Genomic DNA, 18,839 nt, shown 5'->3' with positions numbered 1-18,839 from the left:
ATGCAACTGAGGCACGTTATTGTCCGAGTACTGGGAAGCAGGCAGAGGTCAAAGTGTTACGCTGTGTCCTCTGCGACGAGAAGTGGCGAGTAGAATGCTGAAGCTGAAAGAAAAACAAAACACTACTAATACTACTGTTAAGAGAATCTATTGAATTAGAATGAGTGTGATGTATGAAGTCCGAATAAAGAAACATTTCACATTTAAAAGAAAAAAGACCAGGAATGTTTGTTTATTTTTTTTATTTTCTATAAAAGAGATGAGTTTATTCAATGATCATAACAGACTGAATCAGAGACCTCGATAGACCACTCACATACCAAACGATAATCGAGGAAAATGTCTCAACAAAACCCCAAAACAGAACAAATGTAACACAAAATAAAATACCTGAATAAAGCAAACTGAGCTGCAAGTTAGCACATTCTCTGTAGAACTCATGGCACAATATGTCCAACAGTTACTGTGAAAAGGAAAAAAAAGGCTAAAAAGGAATGAAGTGTTTCTTTTTTACCCTTTCAAAACCAGTCTAATAAAAATTCTATACTCATATATGGTGGACTTCATAGAAACTAAAAAGGTGACTTAAGCACAGAAACAAGTTCTCCTGAAGTACTGTTTATCTGTTTATTCTCCTCATCGATAGAATGCTTATCTACATCGGGGAACATGCCTCCCTGCACCACACTTTAAAAAAAACAAAACACACAGTCACACAGCCATCCAAATTTACACAGTCACACTCACAGACCAGACTCAAATGCTAGTGTGGCAACGCTGAAACATATCTACCTAAAATATGCTGATTGAACAAAATGAGAAAGTAGTTGTCAGGTGTGTACACTCATAGAAGTCCAGCTAAAACTAAATTTAAAACCCGAATATTGACAACGGGTAAAATATAAAACGCTGTCTTTTCCTTTTTTTAATTCTTTTTGTTTGTTTTTTTTTTGTTTTTATTTTTTTTTTATACACAAACTCTTTCAAAAATCTCCCTCCCCATTCAAATATTACACCACCCAGTCCTGACTCGCCCCTTTCTAAACCCCCTCGAAGTGTAATATAAGCCAACGAGAATTGCAATACAATACAGGCACTGGAGAAAAACACCATAAGAGACAAGTGAAGAGGATGAGATGCATTCAGATATCAACCCATCCCCGGTCCAAACAATGTCTCCGAGAACAGAATTATAACTCACATCCACTATTATCGAACAAGAACAAAGATATAAATCAAAACTGTTTTTTCAGCATTTTCCATTTCTTAACTTTTGTAATTGTTTGTCTTTTTATTTTGTACTGTCGACAGTGTGCCCTCAGTGAACGAGAAGACGATTCGATGCAAAAACTGAACTGGAAGTTCTGCCCAGTCCCTCCAGATATCTTTACTAACCTGATTCAAGTAACCGCAACAGAAAGATGTTAAATATTTGTCTTTTTTCCCGGCCTGTCCTCTTCGTGCCCGTTGACATTTGATCAATAACCTTTATGTAAGATCAGACCGCCCACAGGGCAAGGACAGCACGGGGCTCCTTATCTTCTCATATCTTAGCTGATCCAGTAGTGTGACTGTTGTGAACAGGCAAATGATATGGACATTATGTCTTAAAGTGTAATACAAATAATGGTGCGACACTTGTAGTGAAATTATATTCCAACTAAAGCTCAGACATGGTTGGACCTTTCCCTTCTTCTGCTAACAAGTTCCTGTTTAGCTTTAAAATGAAAAACACACGGCAGGATGAAAACTCCAACTGATTCTGTTTTTGATATATACTTGCTGGATTGATGATAATGCATATATATATTCAGGTTTTTTTTTTTTTTTTTTTTTTTTTTAGCTACCCTACCATGTTTTAGGACAATTAATTTAGCATAAAAGATAATGGGTTGTTTGGCATAGACATAGGTGGTGGAGTGTGTCAATGTGAAGATTCAAAGACCTAAAGAGGAAAAAAAAAAAGAAAGATCCAAAATAAACAGTTATTGTAGTATAAGAAAATACTTCTTTACAGTAGATACTAGATGATGAAAAAAGGTCTGCACAGCTCCTCTCCTGTTGTAAATGTTATTGGTTCTTCCATGTGTGCAGGCCACAGAACATAATGGTCTGTTTAGGAAAGAGGTGTAAGGCAAACTGTACCTTCTCTGCTGAGAAATATACATGATTTACAGTATGGAAGTTGCCCCCCTCAACCTTTTCATGTGTTCACTTACAACAATCAAAACAAAACATAAAAGACCAGTCTTCTTCACCACCTCAGACATCTGGCAGTTTCAAAACGCCTCTGCCGTCTGTCCGTCAGTACATTATCAGAGCATTTTCATAGATATTGGGATGTCTTTACTCTCGCACTATATTGTTGCGCCCATGCACACTGTAAGACATAAGTGTGACAAAGGCAAACAGGGGTCCTCTTTCTCCTGTTATGAGATATCAGGCAGGCAAGGCCAAATTCCCAGGAAATGACATCCAAAACAATGAGATTATCCCCACGTGTTGCATGTGTTCTGCCCACAGGGGCAGCAAAGCAAAGCTGTGACTGCCCCTCCAGCGTTTGTACTCGGTCTCCAAGGGTCCGTCACATCTAGACACAGTCTGTTTCCCTCTGTGGTTGCCAAATCTCTTGAGAGGAAGTTTATATCATCCAAGTATTTTCTTTTCTTTTTTTTTTTTTGCTTTTTTTTGTGTTTATTTTTTGCAGTTACGTTTCAGTTGCTCCTCTTCTCAAAACAGGTTCTCCTCAAAGATAGCCATTAAGTCACTTTGGAAATTCATGTCAATAGTTGCTGCCATCTGGACGGAGAAAGAAAAAGAACAAGTCAGCATTTCCTTTACATTCAGATCATCAGCCTCTGACAAATTCAATCTACTTCTACATTTATAATTAAGATCTTTATCTGTCAATTAGAATAATTTAACTCCATAAAACTAAACAGCACTGTCTCACCGCTTCTCGCCGCCTCCTCTCCTGCTCTCTGCGGCGCGCTAGCTCCCTCTGTTGGTCTAATGGGTTCTGTGTGGCGGGCTGTGGTGGTGTGGGGGGTTGAGGAGGCTGTTGAATGGCAGCCGGCTGGGGCTCCTGCTGCTGCTGTTGCTGCTGCTGCTGCTGCTGCTGCTGTTGTTGCTGCTGCTGCTGCTGCTGTTGTTGGTGTTGATGTTGGTGTTGGTGTTGTTGTGACGGAGCTTGGATGTGCTGCTGCTCCAGTCGCCTGCGTGGCTCCTCGTGCACCCTTCTGCTTGGCTCCATGATATCCTCTTCATCTCGCCCTCTGGAAAACATTCAGGCCGTTAATTCGCACAACTGGTGAAATCGATGACTTTTCACATTGTTGCAAGGGCTTCACAGCTGCGTAAAAGATACTCAGCTACATCTGGTGCCAGCCTAGATGTCTCACTGGAAAACTGGCTGAGCTAAATATAAAAACTACAAGGCCAGAAAAACAAGATCATTTAGAAAGGCATACAACATGGATAAGGATCTGTACAGAGATATTTTAGTTCATGGAAACAGCTAGCTGGTTTCTAAATTTACTGGTGAGCAAAGCCTTCCCCTGGATGTCATTCCAGTATTCTTGTTTTTGTTTAATGCACAGTAGAAACAAGTTTTGTTTTCATCCAGTTATGACAGAACACTTATCTTTGACAGACCTGCTGTAAATATGATTCAAGTATCAGACTTCAATCTCAAGCTCCAAAGAGATAAAACATATGATTATTAAGAATTAACTCTCAAACTGGTGTTTCTAAAATACAGTGTTAATGTGAGCTTGAGCTTTAGAAGAGAGGCACTGTATGAAGGTTGTCCACGGCCTTCCAAATACATTCGCAGCCACCAAAGTACATTTTGGTGTTCATTCATGTTAAAACCTGTACATTGTTAAGTTGTTAAAAACAATACAGATTTCTTTAGGCAGCGGAGTCTCTTTGATGCTTCGCTCCATCAGTAATTACATAGAAAGTGTCAACCTCCTGACTTAATATTTAGAATAATAATTATAGGTAAGCCTTTCCTGCCAGGAGAAATGACGAGGTCTCTCTGCTGACTACTTCTTGTTCTGAAATTGCTTGTATTGCTGTAAACCTACATAGACATATAGCCTATATCCTATTCTGTATTAATCTCTCATGTCTATTTTTAAAACATTGTTTTTATCTCCAGTCCTATTTACCGTAGTTTGTCCTGCTCTCTGCGTAGTCGGTCTTTTTCCGCCTGCTCAGCTTGGGCCTTCAGGGCTTTCTCCCTCTCCTCTTTCTCCCTGGCAGCACGACGGAACTGCTCAAAACTGTCACTTGATGACTTTACTGCAGATAAGGGCGTAGATGTGGACTTTTGTGCCAGGCTGGCCCATGATCCCATATTCTTCAGTTTCACATCCTGAGAAAACGCACAAAGATATAGGACAAAGAGCAAAATTATTGATCAGTTATGATCAAATTCGAAATGTCAAGATGCAAAGTTCATATACAAAGAAATGAAAGAGGGGTAAGATAAGTTTAAAAAGTGATCACTGTACCCACCTGTACCTTTTTGGGGACAACTGATGCCTTGGACTCCTGCTTGAACTTATCCTTGTCTTGCAGAGAGGGGGGTGGCCCACTCGGCTCTGAGGAACGGATGACGGGTCGCGAGCTGTCCATGGACTTCACATCTGGACAACACAAGAACACACATACACACAGGCATAGTTTTAATATCGTGTGCGGCAGCTTCTTCTTATGCATTTTAACCACACAAAAGGAAAAACAAGAAGCGGTGGCGATACTCACTCTGTTGGCCGTGGCCTGGTTGAGAAGGCTTGATATCAGGATGTTTGTGATGATCTGGTCTCATTGCAGGGTTAAATGGCTCTCCTCTCATTACTGGTGACGGAGGTAGTTTCTCCTCTTTTAGCCCACCTTGATTCACAGGGGCCCTCTGCTGCAGCACGAGCAAATGAGGAGTCAAAGTCAGACTCGGGTGTGTGGAAAAGACAAAAACAAAAAGTGTCCACAATGTACAGGTTTCTCACCTTTTTGGGCTGCATGTTGTGAGGTGGAGACTGGTGGGACACAGGTGGGTACTGGGGAAGTTGTGGGGAATGCATCATGAGAGGTGAAGGGTTGTCCCTCATGTGACCTGTCAACATAAAGGAGAGGTGTTAAATATGAGCAGTTTTTATTCTTTCAACTAGTTATGATATATTTTTGTCTCATCTTCTCAGACTCACCTGTGTTGTAAGGGTCTGCCTTGGTTGGGTGAGGCGAGGGCTGTTCTTGCTGCTGCTGGATGATCTGCTGTGCTTTGTTGGGGGGCATGGATATCTTGTGTTGTGATCCCTGGGACTGTCCAGCTAGTCCAGGACCCTGCTGGTAGTTCATTTGCTGCGGTTGTGGCTGCTGTTGCTGCTGCTGAGTGTGCTGCATGTGGCGGGCCTGGTGTAGAGGCATCTGTTGGGGTGGGGCCTGATGTGATGGGGCCTGATGTGACGGGGCTGGCTGAGCCTGGGACTGAACAGGGAGCTGGGTAAGAGGCAGCGTGGTCTGAGAGGAGAGTTGAGATTGTCCCTGGACAGACTGCAGGAGAGAAGTCTGTCCTGGTTGTTGTTGTTGTTGTTGTTGTTGCTGCTGCTGTTGCTGACGAGCCTGTGCCTGGAGCGACTGCATGGACTGTTGGGTCTGACGGGTTTGCTGGAACTGCTGTAAGTATAACTGTACTTGGTTCATAGGCGTTGTAGACCCTGGCTCTTCATCATCCTCCAGCAACATCTGGGGAGGCTGGGAAGACAGCAAGCCCTGGGGTGTGAGTGTTGGAGGGGACATAGGCCGCTGGTGCATGGGCTGAGGAAGGTGAAGGATCTGAGAGGAGAGCTGGTGCTGGGGTGGTGCCACTGACTGGGGCTGGAGCTGCTGCTGTTGCTGCTGCTGTTGTTGTTGTTGTTGCTGCTGCTGTTGTTGTTGCTGCTGCTGCTGCTGTTGCTGCTGCTGTTGTTGCTGCTGCTGTTGCTGCTGTTGTTGTTGTTGTTGTTGTTGCTGTTGCTGCTGCTGCAGGGTTGGCTGCTGCTGCTGCTGTGGAGGAGGTGCTGGTTGCTGCTGAGGGGGTTTGGGATGAAGAGGCGCTGCCTTGTGACTGGGTCGAGAAGGCTGCTGAGGCATGGAACTGTGCAAAGCTGTGGATGCAGAAACATAAAATAAATACAAATCTATTATCACAAAATGGCCGTTCCCTAGGAGATTATGAAAAATGCTTCCCATCATAACATCTCATTTGTCACTCAGTATAAGTTAATGGTCTATTACAGATACTACTGCCGGAGACGTCACTGCTTATACATAGTTTATGAACAGCAAAGAAATAGGTGGGATTTGTGTTCTTCTTATTGCAAAGCATGTGGTCAGATTTAATGTACTGTAATGTACTAATGCACTGTAAATAAAACCTTTTCTCTCCAATGACTTGCTCTCAAAATCAAAAAGTTCAAAAGCAAAGTTGTTGGTTTGAATAGATCAAAGTGGACAGAGGTCTATGTGTGGTTTGAACAGAACACTTAAGAGTGAAATGATCAACCAGTATAAATGTTTAATGTTTATTCTGCATTATACATCATATAGACACAAAACTGTGTGGAGACTTTATAAGAACCATTATTCATCTAGATTACAGTTGCTGAAACTGATGAAAATATAAGTAACCACTAGAGTTTGACCTGTCAAAAGTGCAGAAGACTGCATACAGCCTTACCTGGAGATGGGAGGATGGGATGCTGATTGAGGAAGGGATGGGTCTCAGGGGATACTGGCCCTGCAGAATGAGCGTTGAGGTGAGGAGGCGCAGGTGAAGAGGGATTGCCCGTGTGGTGCGACAAATGCATGAGGGGCTGACCGAAAGGTGGCAGGGAGTCAAAGCTAGTCTCTAGTAACTGGGAAGACTCCAGAGGAGCTACAGGGGGAACTATGAAGCCTGCAGGAGATGGCTGATACTGCTGCTTCAATTGACTACTGGACTGAAGGCCTGCAGTCTGGGGATGAACCCCAGCCTGAGGAGGGCCACTCTGGATGTGAAGATGCGTCTTCTTCCCTTCCTTTACTGACTGGCCCTTCTTCTTCTGCTGTTTTATTATTCCTGAAAAAAATAAAATAAAGATTAGGCACTTTATTTTGTGTGTTTTTGATTACGGGCATTTCGAGTGGTCAAATTTGCAGTTATTAACCTGTGCCCTCAGCTTCACTGTCCGTGCTGGAGCCACTGCTCTCTGAAGAAGATCCAGTCTTTTTGGAGGTAGCCATGGATTCCACAGGCTTCTCAACTGCAAAACAACAATTATGTGTTCATGCATGTCCAGAATAATGCATCATATGTAAAAGTCCAATGAATAATCTCAGATCAATGTACATCGAGGTGTTAACACAAGGTGACCAGCTCCCCCCTTGCTGGTTTCCTAAAGTGGCTTACCTGGAGCTTTTTTCTTCTTGCGGAGGCAGGAAGACACATATCTCTCCAGCTCACGCAGAGTGGAAGGTTTTAGCGTCTCAAAGTCGATCTCAATCTCATCTGGGTTTGAGTTTTTGAGTGACGGTTCTCTGGACTGGATAATATGCACTACGCGGCCAAGCTTGTCCCCGGGAAGCTTGTTGATGTCCAAGCTGAGCTGTCTCTTCTCCTCGTATGTCATAGGCTTGCACTTTTCCCCTGTAGCTGATGACCCAGCTGCCCCCAAGTCATCTTCCAGGCTGGGAACTGGCTGCAGATTGGAGGGATGATTGTTTTTCATCCCTTCCTTTTTACTACGAAAGGTAAAAGACAAGGAGGGGAATACAAAATTGGGTAAAGGAAATACTCAATTGTGCAATAGCAAGCTGCTGGTTAAAGAAAATATCCTCAAAATATTAAGTCCTTGAATATCAAGACTCTAATTGACTGCCTAAAAGTTTTTACACATTTATTACCAACCTAGGTTTCTTCTTGGGAACAACCTCTTTGTTGTTATTGTTACTGGTCTTGGTCTTCTTGGACAGCTGCGGAACAGGTGTAGCATCCTGAATCTCATCTACATAGCCAGGCATGCCTCCTTTCTTCTTATGCTTTTCTTTTTTCTTCTCCTTCTTTTCCTTCTCTTTTCTCTTTGGTTTGCTGGCTTGTGGTTGGGACAGGGCAGCCAGCTGCTCATGGACAGCCTTCAACTGTATCAAAAGAGGAGACCAGTTGTCAACAAAAGGATAACAAAGGCTGGATAACAAATTTGCAGCCACCTTGAATCTTCTCTCGTCACTGACCTGTTCCTGGAGTTCTGCTAATCTCTGAGCTCTCTCCTCTTCAGAGTCATCTGTGGAAGACTCAGACTCAGAGGACGAGTCACTGGAGCTGTCTGAAGACGAGGCAATGTGGGCCAAAGGAGGCTGGGGCTTAACAGGGGCAGGATGGTGAAGTGTAGGAGCTGGGGCAGAAACCAGAGGCTTGCTCTCAGGTTCATCTGGCATCTTGGCAAAGCGCATCTCAAAGACATCCTATCAAATAAAATAAAAACAAACAAACATTATAGGCTGTTTGTAGGAACAGAATCAAAATACTACAACAACAAACATTTAGACAGAATTTTTAAGTCAACTAAAACAACAGTAACACACTGTGCTTATTCACTTTTCAAGTGACTATAAAACATGGATCACAAGCATTATTTAATATCTCACACATTTTCAAACATGCAAGTTTATTAAGGACACAATTTTGTGATACAGCCCATCCCCAATACCGGCGACAATGTAGTATCATAATGGCTGACATCATGGTTGATTTTCTTTATTTATTCTATACTGATGAACGGCCTGTGTTTCTACCTAAGCAACACTGTTTGCATATTAGATTATATTTACCTGCAGCTTGCGTGCCATAGCTACCACCTCGTGGTCTGGTGGATTATATTTGTAGCAGTTGGAAAACATTAATCGTACATCATCAGCAAACTCCTGGGGTTCCCGATATTGCCTGTTCTCCAGCTTAGCCTATTAAAACACATGAAGGATATTAATGAATTGCCATGTCACAAATGCTCTATTGTCAATATCCTATGTTACTGTCGATACAAACTATGCTGTCTTCAACACACCTTGATGGTGCTGAGGTCCATTGGATGTTTAATGATATCATGATAATCGTGTAGTCCCAGTGCTTCCACATCAACAGGTTTGTAGAATGGCCAGGCATAAGCAGCATGCTTCTTGGACAGCATGTCCCTAACAAGACTAGCACAGTATCCCAGCTGATCCTGTGGTTTGGGGCTATGACCTCCACTTGGTCCCAGTCCCATCCCCATGGCTATGTGATGCTGGGAGTCAGGAGCATCCTTCTTCATCAGTTTAGTAGGCCGGGCACTCTCTCGCCTGGGTAGTGTCTTCCCAGATTTGGACTCTGCTGGTGAAGATTCACTCAGTTGGTCATTTGCTGTGGGCGTTGTAGTGTCTGCTTTCCTTTTCTGGCTCTTTCTTTGCTAGATAGAAGTGAATACAAAGAAATCAAATAAATATGGAGAAAGGGCAAAGAAATAAGTGATTAGAATAATATGCCAAAACTTAACCACACCTGTCTAATGCATGGTCAAAAATCTGCCCACTTGCCCTGTGTCAATCACACTCACTTTGGTCATGGTTATAGGGTTCTGCAGCATGGGGGCAGTGCTCTGGATGGATGCTGGGGGAAGGGAAGTCTGAGCAGGGGGAGGCACAGAAGTCATCATAGGAACTTGAGGAGCACAGTCTGACTGGCCCAGGGAGTAGGGAGCTCCAAGCTGTGGTGCGTGGCTGGATAACATTGGGGGCACGTGGGACGGCAGGGCCTGCATCAAAGGCTGGGGAGGTAGTGAAGGCGGGCCGTGCACTGGTCCTCTGGTCTGCGGTGCTGCTGAGAGGTTTGACAGACCACGTGTTTGAGGAGTTGTGGACGAAGGATCAATGATGGCCCCAGGTTTCAAGCTCAGACCTTGATGAGAGAGCAAGACACTTGGATAAATATCCCGTCTCACAGAGATCAGCTCCAAGAACATGTGTTGACAGCAAAAGAGTGAGGAAGTAAAGGGGTAAAGGACATACCTCCCTCTCTCCGGCCCCGGCCACGTCCTTTCCCTGTCATGACAACAATCTCAGTTTCTTCCTGAGGCATTTCTGAGACCTTTTGGAGGAAAGCCTTCTCTAGAGCCTCAGCCATTAAGACTATGTCATCTCCAGGCTGCAGGGGGAGACAAACACTCTTAGCAAATGTACAGGAATATCAGACTATTTGTACTTGATGGTAACAATAGCTCCAGTGTGTATATTACCTTGTTGTATATGTAGCAGTTGGTAAACATTGTGCTGAAGTCTTGGATACATTCTTGGGCATTCCAGTAGTAACTGTTCTCAAGCCTTTTCTTGATTGTTCCCATGTCCATAGGATTTTTGATTATTGTGTAGTAGTCCTGAAAAGGTTGCATACAAGTCAAATCAAACCAAACTAAATATGTTGTATGGCACAGTTTGTAAGACATTTTTCTTATGTCACAACAAGGACCAAGCAGAGCACAATGTCCATGGTTTTCCAAACTCTCTGGCATCGATACATTCATACAAACTTACTTCCAAACATACTTCCACCTGTGTGTCAGTCACATATCTCTCTAATGTTACAAGGAGAATGACGACTAGACACAAGTAATGTTTGGAAGCATTCTCAACAAAATAAAAAATGAATGTGCAGTGCAATCTATGTAACTAAGATGTAAGATGCATATCATAGAATAACTAGTTCGATAATCAATCATTTGCACATTAAGCACAAATAGCAAACAGCAGGAACAGATAACACCTCAGGCACTATTGTGATGCTAGCTGGGAAGACAAGTTTAGCCAGCTCATCACAAAAATGGTTATGATATAGGAGATATGCTCCTGTTAAGCTCTGCTGAAGACTGGCTTTTGCGAGTAGATGGCATTTAGTACTGTACAGGTATAAGCTACCAAGCTCTGTGAATCTACACTCGGTGCACCGCACCTGCATTTTCATTTAGGTGCTTTCTTTTTTGCGAGTACTTTTTAATAATATGAGCACCCGAATATGTCAAATATTTAAAATGCCCATCCTTAGTATGTATGTACACAAACGGTAAAAGGAGAGCGGGGACTTTGACCTAGTTGGTTTGCAACATAAATCATCACAAAGCAACATATGAGAAACATATAGAACAACAGCAATGTGCAGTTTGAGACGAAGCTAGCACTCACAGGCAGGTTAAGTTTGACCGCATCCACTGGTGCATGAAAGGGCCAGGCAAACTGGTGCTTCCACAGGGCCTTCACCACCATTTTCAGCAGGTACTGTAGCTGATTGGTCTGGCGCTTTGGCCTGTTGGGATTGATGTACTCTGGAGGTGGGGGGTTGCCCATTTGGTGGGCCTGCCCTTGGCTGCTGCTGCTACAGCCCGACATCTGCGCTGCATCCAGGCCGTCCCCCATTCTAACAGGGTTGGGCGTGGGCTCAGGCCCCGGAGCGGGAGCTGGAGCAGGGGCAGGGGTAGTGGTGTTGGCAGGACACCAGTTTAGTCTTGGCCCCGGCACAGACTCCACTGACAGAGCACCGCTGATCCCATTGCACTCCTCGCTGGACTCTCTGGGGAGAAAAGCATACTATCATTAGCATGTATAAACTTCAATAAGAATTCATGTTATGAACAAAACTGTATTTGAGGCATTAACCATTACATATAAACTCAACCCCTGATGCTTAGTACTTATTGCACTACAAGGGGTAGTTGCATACGGTCGTTACCCATTTATGCCAAATGTATTTTTTTTCAATTCCATTTGAGTAGCCATTGCACCGTCTATTGAGTTGTATTGGCCCACAGCAAGTTTGAATAGGACTCATGTTGACTCATGTTTATCCACCTCTCAGGACAATCCAGATCTCTTCTTCTTTGATAGTTACAAGTTAAAAATTGCACAAATTGATGCACAAAATGAAATGTATTTCCACTTTGGTCTGAATATTAAAAAGGGGTTAAAAATTAACCCCCTTAAATGTATAATATGAATTAAGTTCAACATGGAAAAATACTGCTAATAACCTGGTGATAGCAAGATAATGAACCAAATGTCCTCAAAACAGTGTCAGCTGTGTTTAACAGTATGATTTCATGTTTCCCATTTGACAGTTTCCTAAAAAGCTCAGTACATTTCTCCTCGGCATTAAAATAATTTCAAGACGAGGATAAGCTTAATTCTGCATCAGTTATTAAAGTTCAGACACACATGACTTGCAATAAATCTGAGTTTATTCCATGGCCACGGAAAATAACTAATTCATTCTGCTTAAAAGTTTAACCACCACCAGAAGCCAGTGAACAAGGTAATGTTCTGGGGGCTGGGCAATAAAACAACCTCGGTACAGAATTGGCATAAAAGTGTACGGCGATACAGTGTGGGCATTTTTTTTCCTGCTTGATTTTACTAGTAGATACGGGCGAGGGTGCAGCGTCCAACAATTACTGTAACTTTCAGAAAGCATTAATCTAGCAAACCTTCACACCCACTTCACACAGCAAATGGCCAGATTGGAGTGGAGACTGGAAGTAAACCAGGTTTAAACTTCCATCTCAAGCTCTTCTTTTTCATTCTTTACACAGCTACTTCTAGATTGTTTCATGTACAGGCAAATCTGCACTTATCTAGACATTACCTGGAGAAGGCAATCCAAACTCTTCTCGTTTGTTGTTCCCCATTGGTGGAACGCACTACCAGTTCCTACCAGAGCAGGGGCTCAGGTCCCTCTCTACTTTTAAAAAAACTCCTGAAGATCCAGCTCTTCAGAGAATACCTTCTCTCCTAGCACTACCAACAACTGGACATGACAAATCTACTCCTTTAAGAATTGTCACAAACACTTATTGCTGCACGAATGCTTCTTATTGCACTATACCTTGATTGTTCCCTTTCTGTAAGTCGGTCTGGATAAAAACGTCTGCTAAATGACTCAATGTAAATGTAGAAGCTGTATGTGAGAATGCAAATGTGTGAATCAGTTGCACCGGATATAAAACGTGAATAAGCTCACCAGGTTCCTAATCCAAAGTCTGTGTGAGCCACACATTGACGTTGCATGGTGTGCAGCTGTGTTGATCGTTTTGTTTTAGACTTTCTGCTCATCAGTATAATCATATCAATAAGTCTCTTTTTTTTTACCTCATGTTGTAATGCCTGTTTCATCTGATGTTTTCACAGTTAGAGAACATGTAGTTCAGTACTAATATCCCAGCACATCACACGGCCTCTCTCCTGCTGGGGAGGCATACTAGAGTCATGCTGCCCTTCTTTTCTGTCACCCTTTTCTGCTTCCATACACAAAAGTCTTTTTTGTTTGTGGTCACTGTGAAACTTGGCTAGTCTTGATAAATGCAAAAAAGTCATCATTATGGATAAGTCCTTCTCCTCCTCCTGCACACTCTACCCAGGTGCAACCCATCACCTAAACCAAACGGAGTATTGCAAATATGTGAAAACACATCTGACTTAGACCTGGGTTCGTGTCATCTGGCAGCTGGGGGACTGTGTGTTCCCCTACACAGCACTCAGTCTACATAATGTCCTCTCCCAGGCAGTCAGCGACATCACATTCAAGATACACACAAAGACTTTTAAGACAACAAGGCCATGTCATAAAAAATACCAAAAATACTTGGCTAAAAATAGACTGATGAACAAGATTGTTCTGGAAAAAGAACATCGATCACAAGGTTGTGCATTCAAGCTTCTAACAGAGACATGTTAGCCTCGATAAAACACACATCACTGTATAGATCTGTGACCAATCTCATTCTTGATGAGTCATTTTGTGAGAAGAGGGAAACAGTTTGCACAACACATGATTGCTGCCTTGGACCCCCTGAGGCATTCAAATGCAGTGGAGAATCTGACTAACTGACCAATATGTTGAATGACAACACATGAAAAGAAACAGCACTAGTCTAACACAGATGGTACTTTTGTAGCTGAAAGCAAAAACACTTCAAAAATCAGACCAAAATAAACAAGCCAAGAACTTGTCTAGGCCCAAGGCACGGACGTGCACATTGAGTCCATGGCTCATATCCAGCTAAATACTGCAAAACTGAAAATATACTTTAATATTTCAAAGCTTTGCTGAATTGGCTTTAAAAACAGAGTAAACAAATAACAATAATTAAAGACAACCCAGCTGTAGTTCAACGACTTTAATAGTTACCAGCTTTCATCTAGCAAAGCTAGTCACACCATACCCACAAAACTGGCTTTATTAGCTCCAACCACATTTAGACAATATGAAAACTGATTTTAAAATCTAGAATGCTAAAGCGTGATAATAAATCACAGCTAACCACATGGCAGCCGAGGTTCTCCACCCAATCATTGTAGTAAGAAAAATAATTGAATGGAGTGAGGTCTAGTCACAATAGGTGCTTTCAATCAGCTGTTGAAAAAACATCACCACAAGGTCAAGCATTGGTACAAATGGCCTTAAAGCTTTACCCCATAGAAAGCAGCACAAACACTTATTTGATACGGTTTGCTTAAGTTAACTTATGTTAGACTGCTCAAGTACACCACTGTGGTTGACTCATAAGTAATTTTTTGAGGCAGTACCTTGAAAATAACAAATAAAATACATTAATGTGCCAGGTCCTTGTATTTTCTAATTGGTATTAGGAATTTATTAAGTGTGTCAACACAAGCTGTTGAGTGCAAACGTTGCCTGAGCAGAATCAATACGTCTTTGACACAGTTTCAGTAAGGGCTGTTGCATTGGATTGCACTAGATTGTACAGGTGTCCATGAAATTGTTTCTATCCTCTTCGTTTAAGAGACTGCACACTGAGTGACAGCTTTAGCTACATTAATTTCAGCAGGAGATATTTCCACCTTATTTGTCAGCTCTTTGAGAATTGATCACTAGTTGTCAAAGATTCTGCAATTACAACATCTCGCCAACTTGCCCACATCTCATATGCAACGATATTTGTCTCTTTAAAAAGGACGTTTAAGTGAACGATGGGATCTACTAAGGAACAAACTGTGTAGGCTAAAGCTGCATTCAGACAGGATCAGGCGCTGTCCCGCAGTGGTGGGCGGCTGGGGGTGTTTGTTTGTGCTGGATGTAACTGATGTGAAACAATCAGGAAATAACATTAACCAGCTTTATCATGGACTGTGCTTGCTCACTCTCATTGATTGTCTATGTCTCATGACCGAACTCTGTCGTCTCTTTCAAATCATAGGTCGCAAAACTTCTTTTTGTCAGCATTTCGCAGCATAAATTCCAAGCCAGACACAGATATGGAAGCTGGTACATGAAATAAACAAATGTAGAACATAACAGGTAGAGTATCATAGTTTAGTCGATGAATCCACCTGGATAGCCTTCGGCTTCAATGACATTTCAGGGGGAATATGGAGGGTTTGACCAATTTAAGCGTCTGATTGGTGGCTGCAGCGTGATGTCGGGCTGCTTTTTTCCAAGAGACAGGAAACGCAAAGGCAAAAATAACTGACCTAGCCAAACCAGAATGACAATACTTGTTATCAGGAAGGAGTATTAATTATTCGATGTACTTTAGCCATTGTATTACCACTAAATTGTTTTATAAAATTTTGTATACTATTATAAGAATATAAAAATATATAAAATAGATCTAAAGATATAACGAAAATATTAAACTATCAGTGAGAGAATCTTAATGACTATTAATAGAATCACTACAGAGTCTGAAATGCAATGAGAGAGCTACTGAGGTAGAAAGTGGATAGCTTCTCTCCATCTCAGATCACAATAGTTTCCTCAAACCACTATGAAGAAATTTGCAAACTACAGGGGGCATGGCTGGCATTGCATAATTTGATGAGCATGATAATGTATATCTGCATAGCTTCATCCTTTCTTTACATAAACATATTTCTTTTTTTATATACATGAATTTAATTAAGCTTATACATTCTATATTTAGTCTTTGTTAAATCTGTGATCATATTGTTGAAGTGTTACCTCACGTTCTTAGGGTTTTCCTATAAGGCAACAAATATTTGAAGGTTGTATTCATTTTGTCTGAATAATTGTGTCTTTTGCAGTTACACAACTACAAAGATCCTTTTGATAAAATTAGAATGTGAATGTGAGGGATACTGCTGGGGTCAAGATGATAATCATACACAAATGACTTCTCTATTCAGTACTACTAGTGAGTTGTCATCTCAAATAATGTCTCCATTTAGAGGTTGAAATTTTCCAGTTGCAATTGTAGTGGTGTACAAATTCTTGAAGGGTGCCAATTAAAGGGCATAAGCTGGTGGGAAGATGGGGAGAAGAATGTTTTGTGCAACTGAATCAAATACTCTAGTATTTAATAGAAAAACAGGCAGGAATGAAGCAGATGGGTACGGGACATCTACAGCTCCGGAGCTAGCCACAAGGACAAAGTCAAAAAAGGTAGCCATAATATGAGCCTGGTCCAGCTGGCCTCCAGTGCTGTAGTCTCATCATATACACACAAATACTGCCAGATGGTCCTCAACAGCTCATTAACATCAGCAACAAGCACACTCACAGTGAGAGTCAGTGACATTACAGCACTGCAACAACAAGTGTAGACAAACTTCTGGGAACACAGAGACAGATGCAATAAATGAGGGAGCGTAAATGACACCTCCAGTATGAATCAAGCCTCTGAAGTGCAGGCACAGATTCAAAAGAAGCCACTTTGTCAGACCTCCCTGCTGTCTATATCGTGATGCAGCTGATAGTAATTTGGCTTGCTGAACCCTTGTGCACTGAAATATTCTCTCACATATGCATGCACAAAGACATGAAAGCTCTGCGCCAGTAATCTACGTGTTCATGTTGCACACATTTATCTTTCTTTCATGCCAGAGAGGAGCCACTAGTGAAAAGGAAAAAATAGCAAGACAACCCCCACACTGCCCATCGTGAAAACGGAGATAGGTTTTAGCTATCAAGTTACACACTTCAATCACCGTGCAACATGTTAACTTCATCAAGAGCATGTGTTACTACAACGATAAATACTTTATGATGGCACTTGGCTAACCTGGGTCTTCTATGTACACCTGACAAACAAGTTTTGTGAGATACTCTTTAGAGAAATGGCATCCACACTCTTTGCTCCTCAGAACCTTTAAAATGACATGAAAGTATTGTATTATACCTGACTGAAATACTAAATTGGTAGTAACAGAAAGAGGCAGCTGGCCTGCTCTTTTGTTTTCTGTTTGTTAAGCCATAGCCTCACAGTCTGTAAGTGCATCACATTGTTGTCTGCATTTTCACTGTAAAGATTATGCTAAATGCATGGTAAATTACAATGCATGGTTGTAGTAGTGACTGTTGTTCTTTGTCATTTAAAATAGTACAACTGATGAAAAAAACATTTAGAAAGGGAACCTGCTGAGCATGTTTTTTCTTGTTCCCTTTATATTCTAGTAAGTAACCATAATGAACATATTGTCAATTGAAGTCTAGTTTCAGTTTGTCTTTTCTGCCAGTAGTTTTTGATTAATTGTTAAAAGTCTATAAAACATCAAAATCAGTATAATTTTCTGTCAATAAACTAAGAAACCACTACTTCGGGAACAGGCACTTTTGGATACAGGAACTATAGCTGTGTTTCCACCCAAAATACCTAAAACTTTTTTTGTCCCAGAAACTACTTCTCAAGGGGCTAAAACGTTTCCTCAGCCCATTGTTGTCTGCATTCCACAGCGGTCTAAAGACTATGAATTTTAGGCAAATTATTCAGCTGATGTATGAAAAAAAGGAGGACAGTTTCTACATGTCAGTTTTGAACTATACAACAACCTGGCCTGGACTTCACTGTCATCCATCTTCAAATGTCCATCTGTTGCACGCTTTCGTCTGTAACTCCATATTGTTAGGGCTGGGTTTAAAACAAATAATTCCAATTCAAAATAAACTTAATTTGAATGAAGCAATAGATTTACAAAATCTCAAGATCAATCTTTAAATATGTGTTTTCTTGTCGATGAGTTAAACCTTAACGCCTTTAGTGCTTTGACCATATAGCAGTTGTTTTCTGGTAGACAAATGTGTTGGGGAGCACTGTGATAATTTGATTGTGCAGCTGAAGAAGAAGAAATGTATATGTGTTTTGTTTCTATGAGAAGAAGAAGAAGAAGAAGAAGAAGAAGAAGAAGAAGAAGACAACACAACAGAAAAACACCAAGGTCAGATAGTGGTGTTTTTAGTTTTTGTTTTTCTTTTTTTGTATGAGGCTGAGATGTAGCCAGTTTACTCCTGCAGTGGGTACCCAGCGACCAGTGTAATAAAGCTTAAATGACTAAGCTCGAATGAATAAAGTTCTACAGCATATTATGCTAAATTATATGTACCATTGATGTTTTATGAGGAGAATGCAAATCTGCCATTATAAAAAGGTTCCTGGGCCGACCTGACTGATCTATAACTGACTGAGCAAGCAGTCATTTACAAACAATCTAAGTTTAATCTATCTAGCAATGTGTATTTTTTCTATTAACATGGAAATTACGCTACAACATTTATATGTATCGATTAAAAAAAAATGTCAATACAGTCAATAAGTCAGCATTCCTCATTGGCCAGTCAGGATGGGGGCTCTGTCTCAGAGGTATTTAGTGGCGATACCCAGCTCTACATGTTAAGATGTTGAAGCACAATGAACAAAAAATAAAAAATGGATTGCAGCTATAGATTTTTCAAGATAAATAAAAATTATCCCAAACTACCATCTTCATAGTTAAGAGCCCCAATTTCATTAATAATACAGTACAATGAAAATAGTAACGTAGAT

The 18,839-nt window shown here is 41.5% G+C and overlaps 1 protein-coding gene across 4 annotated transcripts in view; it reads right to left on the bottom strand.

The window, feature by feature from the left end:
* Positions 1–959: 959 nt before the first annotated feature.
* brd4 (bromodomain containing 4) overlaps positions 960–18,839 on the bottom strand; it is a 28,021-nt gene continuing 10,141 nt past the window's right edge. For 2 of the 4 annotated variants that reach the window (XM_027284872.1, XM_027284869.1), the window contains exons 2-19: positions 11,233–11,617; positions 10,293–10,430; positions 10,066–10,201; positions 9,615–9,955; positions 9,087–9,467; positions 8,854–8,982; positions 8,257–8,487; positions 7,934–8,163; positions 7,436–7,767; positions 7,194–7,289; positions 6,725–7,105; positions 5,214–6,152; positions 5,016–5,122; positions 4,774–4,924; positions 4,525–4,655; positions 4,176–4,381; positions 2,954–3,275; positions 960–2,799 (exon numbers count right to left, since the gene is read on the bottom strand). In XM_027284872.1, the coding sequence (XP_027140673.1) occupies positions 2,731–2,799; positions 2,954–3,275; positions 4,176–4,381; positions 4,525–4,655; positions 4,774–4,924; positions 5,016–5,122; positions 5,214–6,152; positions 6,725–7,105; positions 7,194–7,289; positions 7,436–7,767; positions 7,934–8,163; positions 8,257–8,487; positions 8,854–8,982; positions 9,087–9,467; positions 9,615–9,955; positions 10,066–10,201; positions 10,293–10,430; positions 11,233–11,463 (4,551 nt within the window). In that variant the 5' untranslated portion in view covers positions 11,464–11,617 and the 3' untranslated portion in view covers positions 960–2,730. The remainder of the gene's footprint in view (positions 2,800–2,953; positions 3,276–4,175; positions 4,382–4,524; positions 4,656–4,773; positions 4,925–5,015; positions 5,123–5,213; positions 6,153–6,724; positions 7,106–7,193; positions 7,290–7,435; positions 7,768–7,933; positions 8,164–8,256; positions 8,488–8,853; positions 8,983–9,086; positions 9,468–9,614; positions 9,956–10,065; positions 10,202–10,292; positions 10,431–11,232; positions 11,618–18,839) is intronic. The other 2 variants (XM_027284871.1, XM_027284870.1) reach the window with 2 other exon arrangements.

This window comes from Larimichthys crocea, chromosome XII (genome assembly GCF_000972845.2).
Source record: "Larimichthys crocea isolate SSNF chromosome XII, L_crocea_2.0, whole genome shotgun sequence".
Taxonomy (NCBI): Eukaryota; Metazoa; Chordata; class Actinopteri; family Sciaenidae; genus Larimichthys; species Larimichthys crocea.
This window is presented reverse-complemented; position numbering and strand designations above follow the sequence as displayed.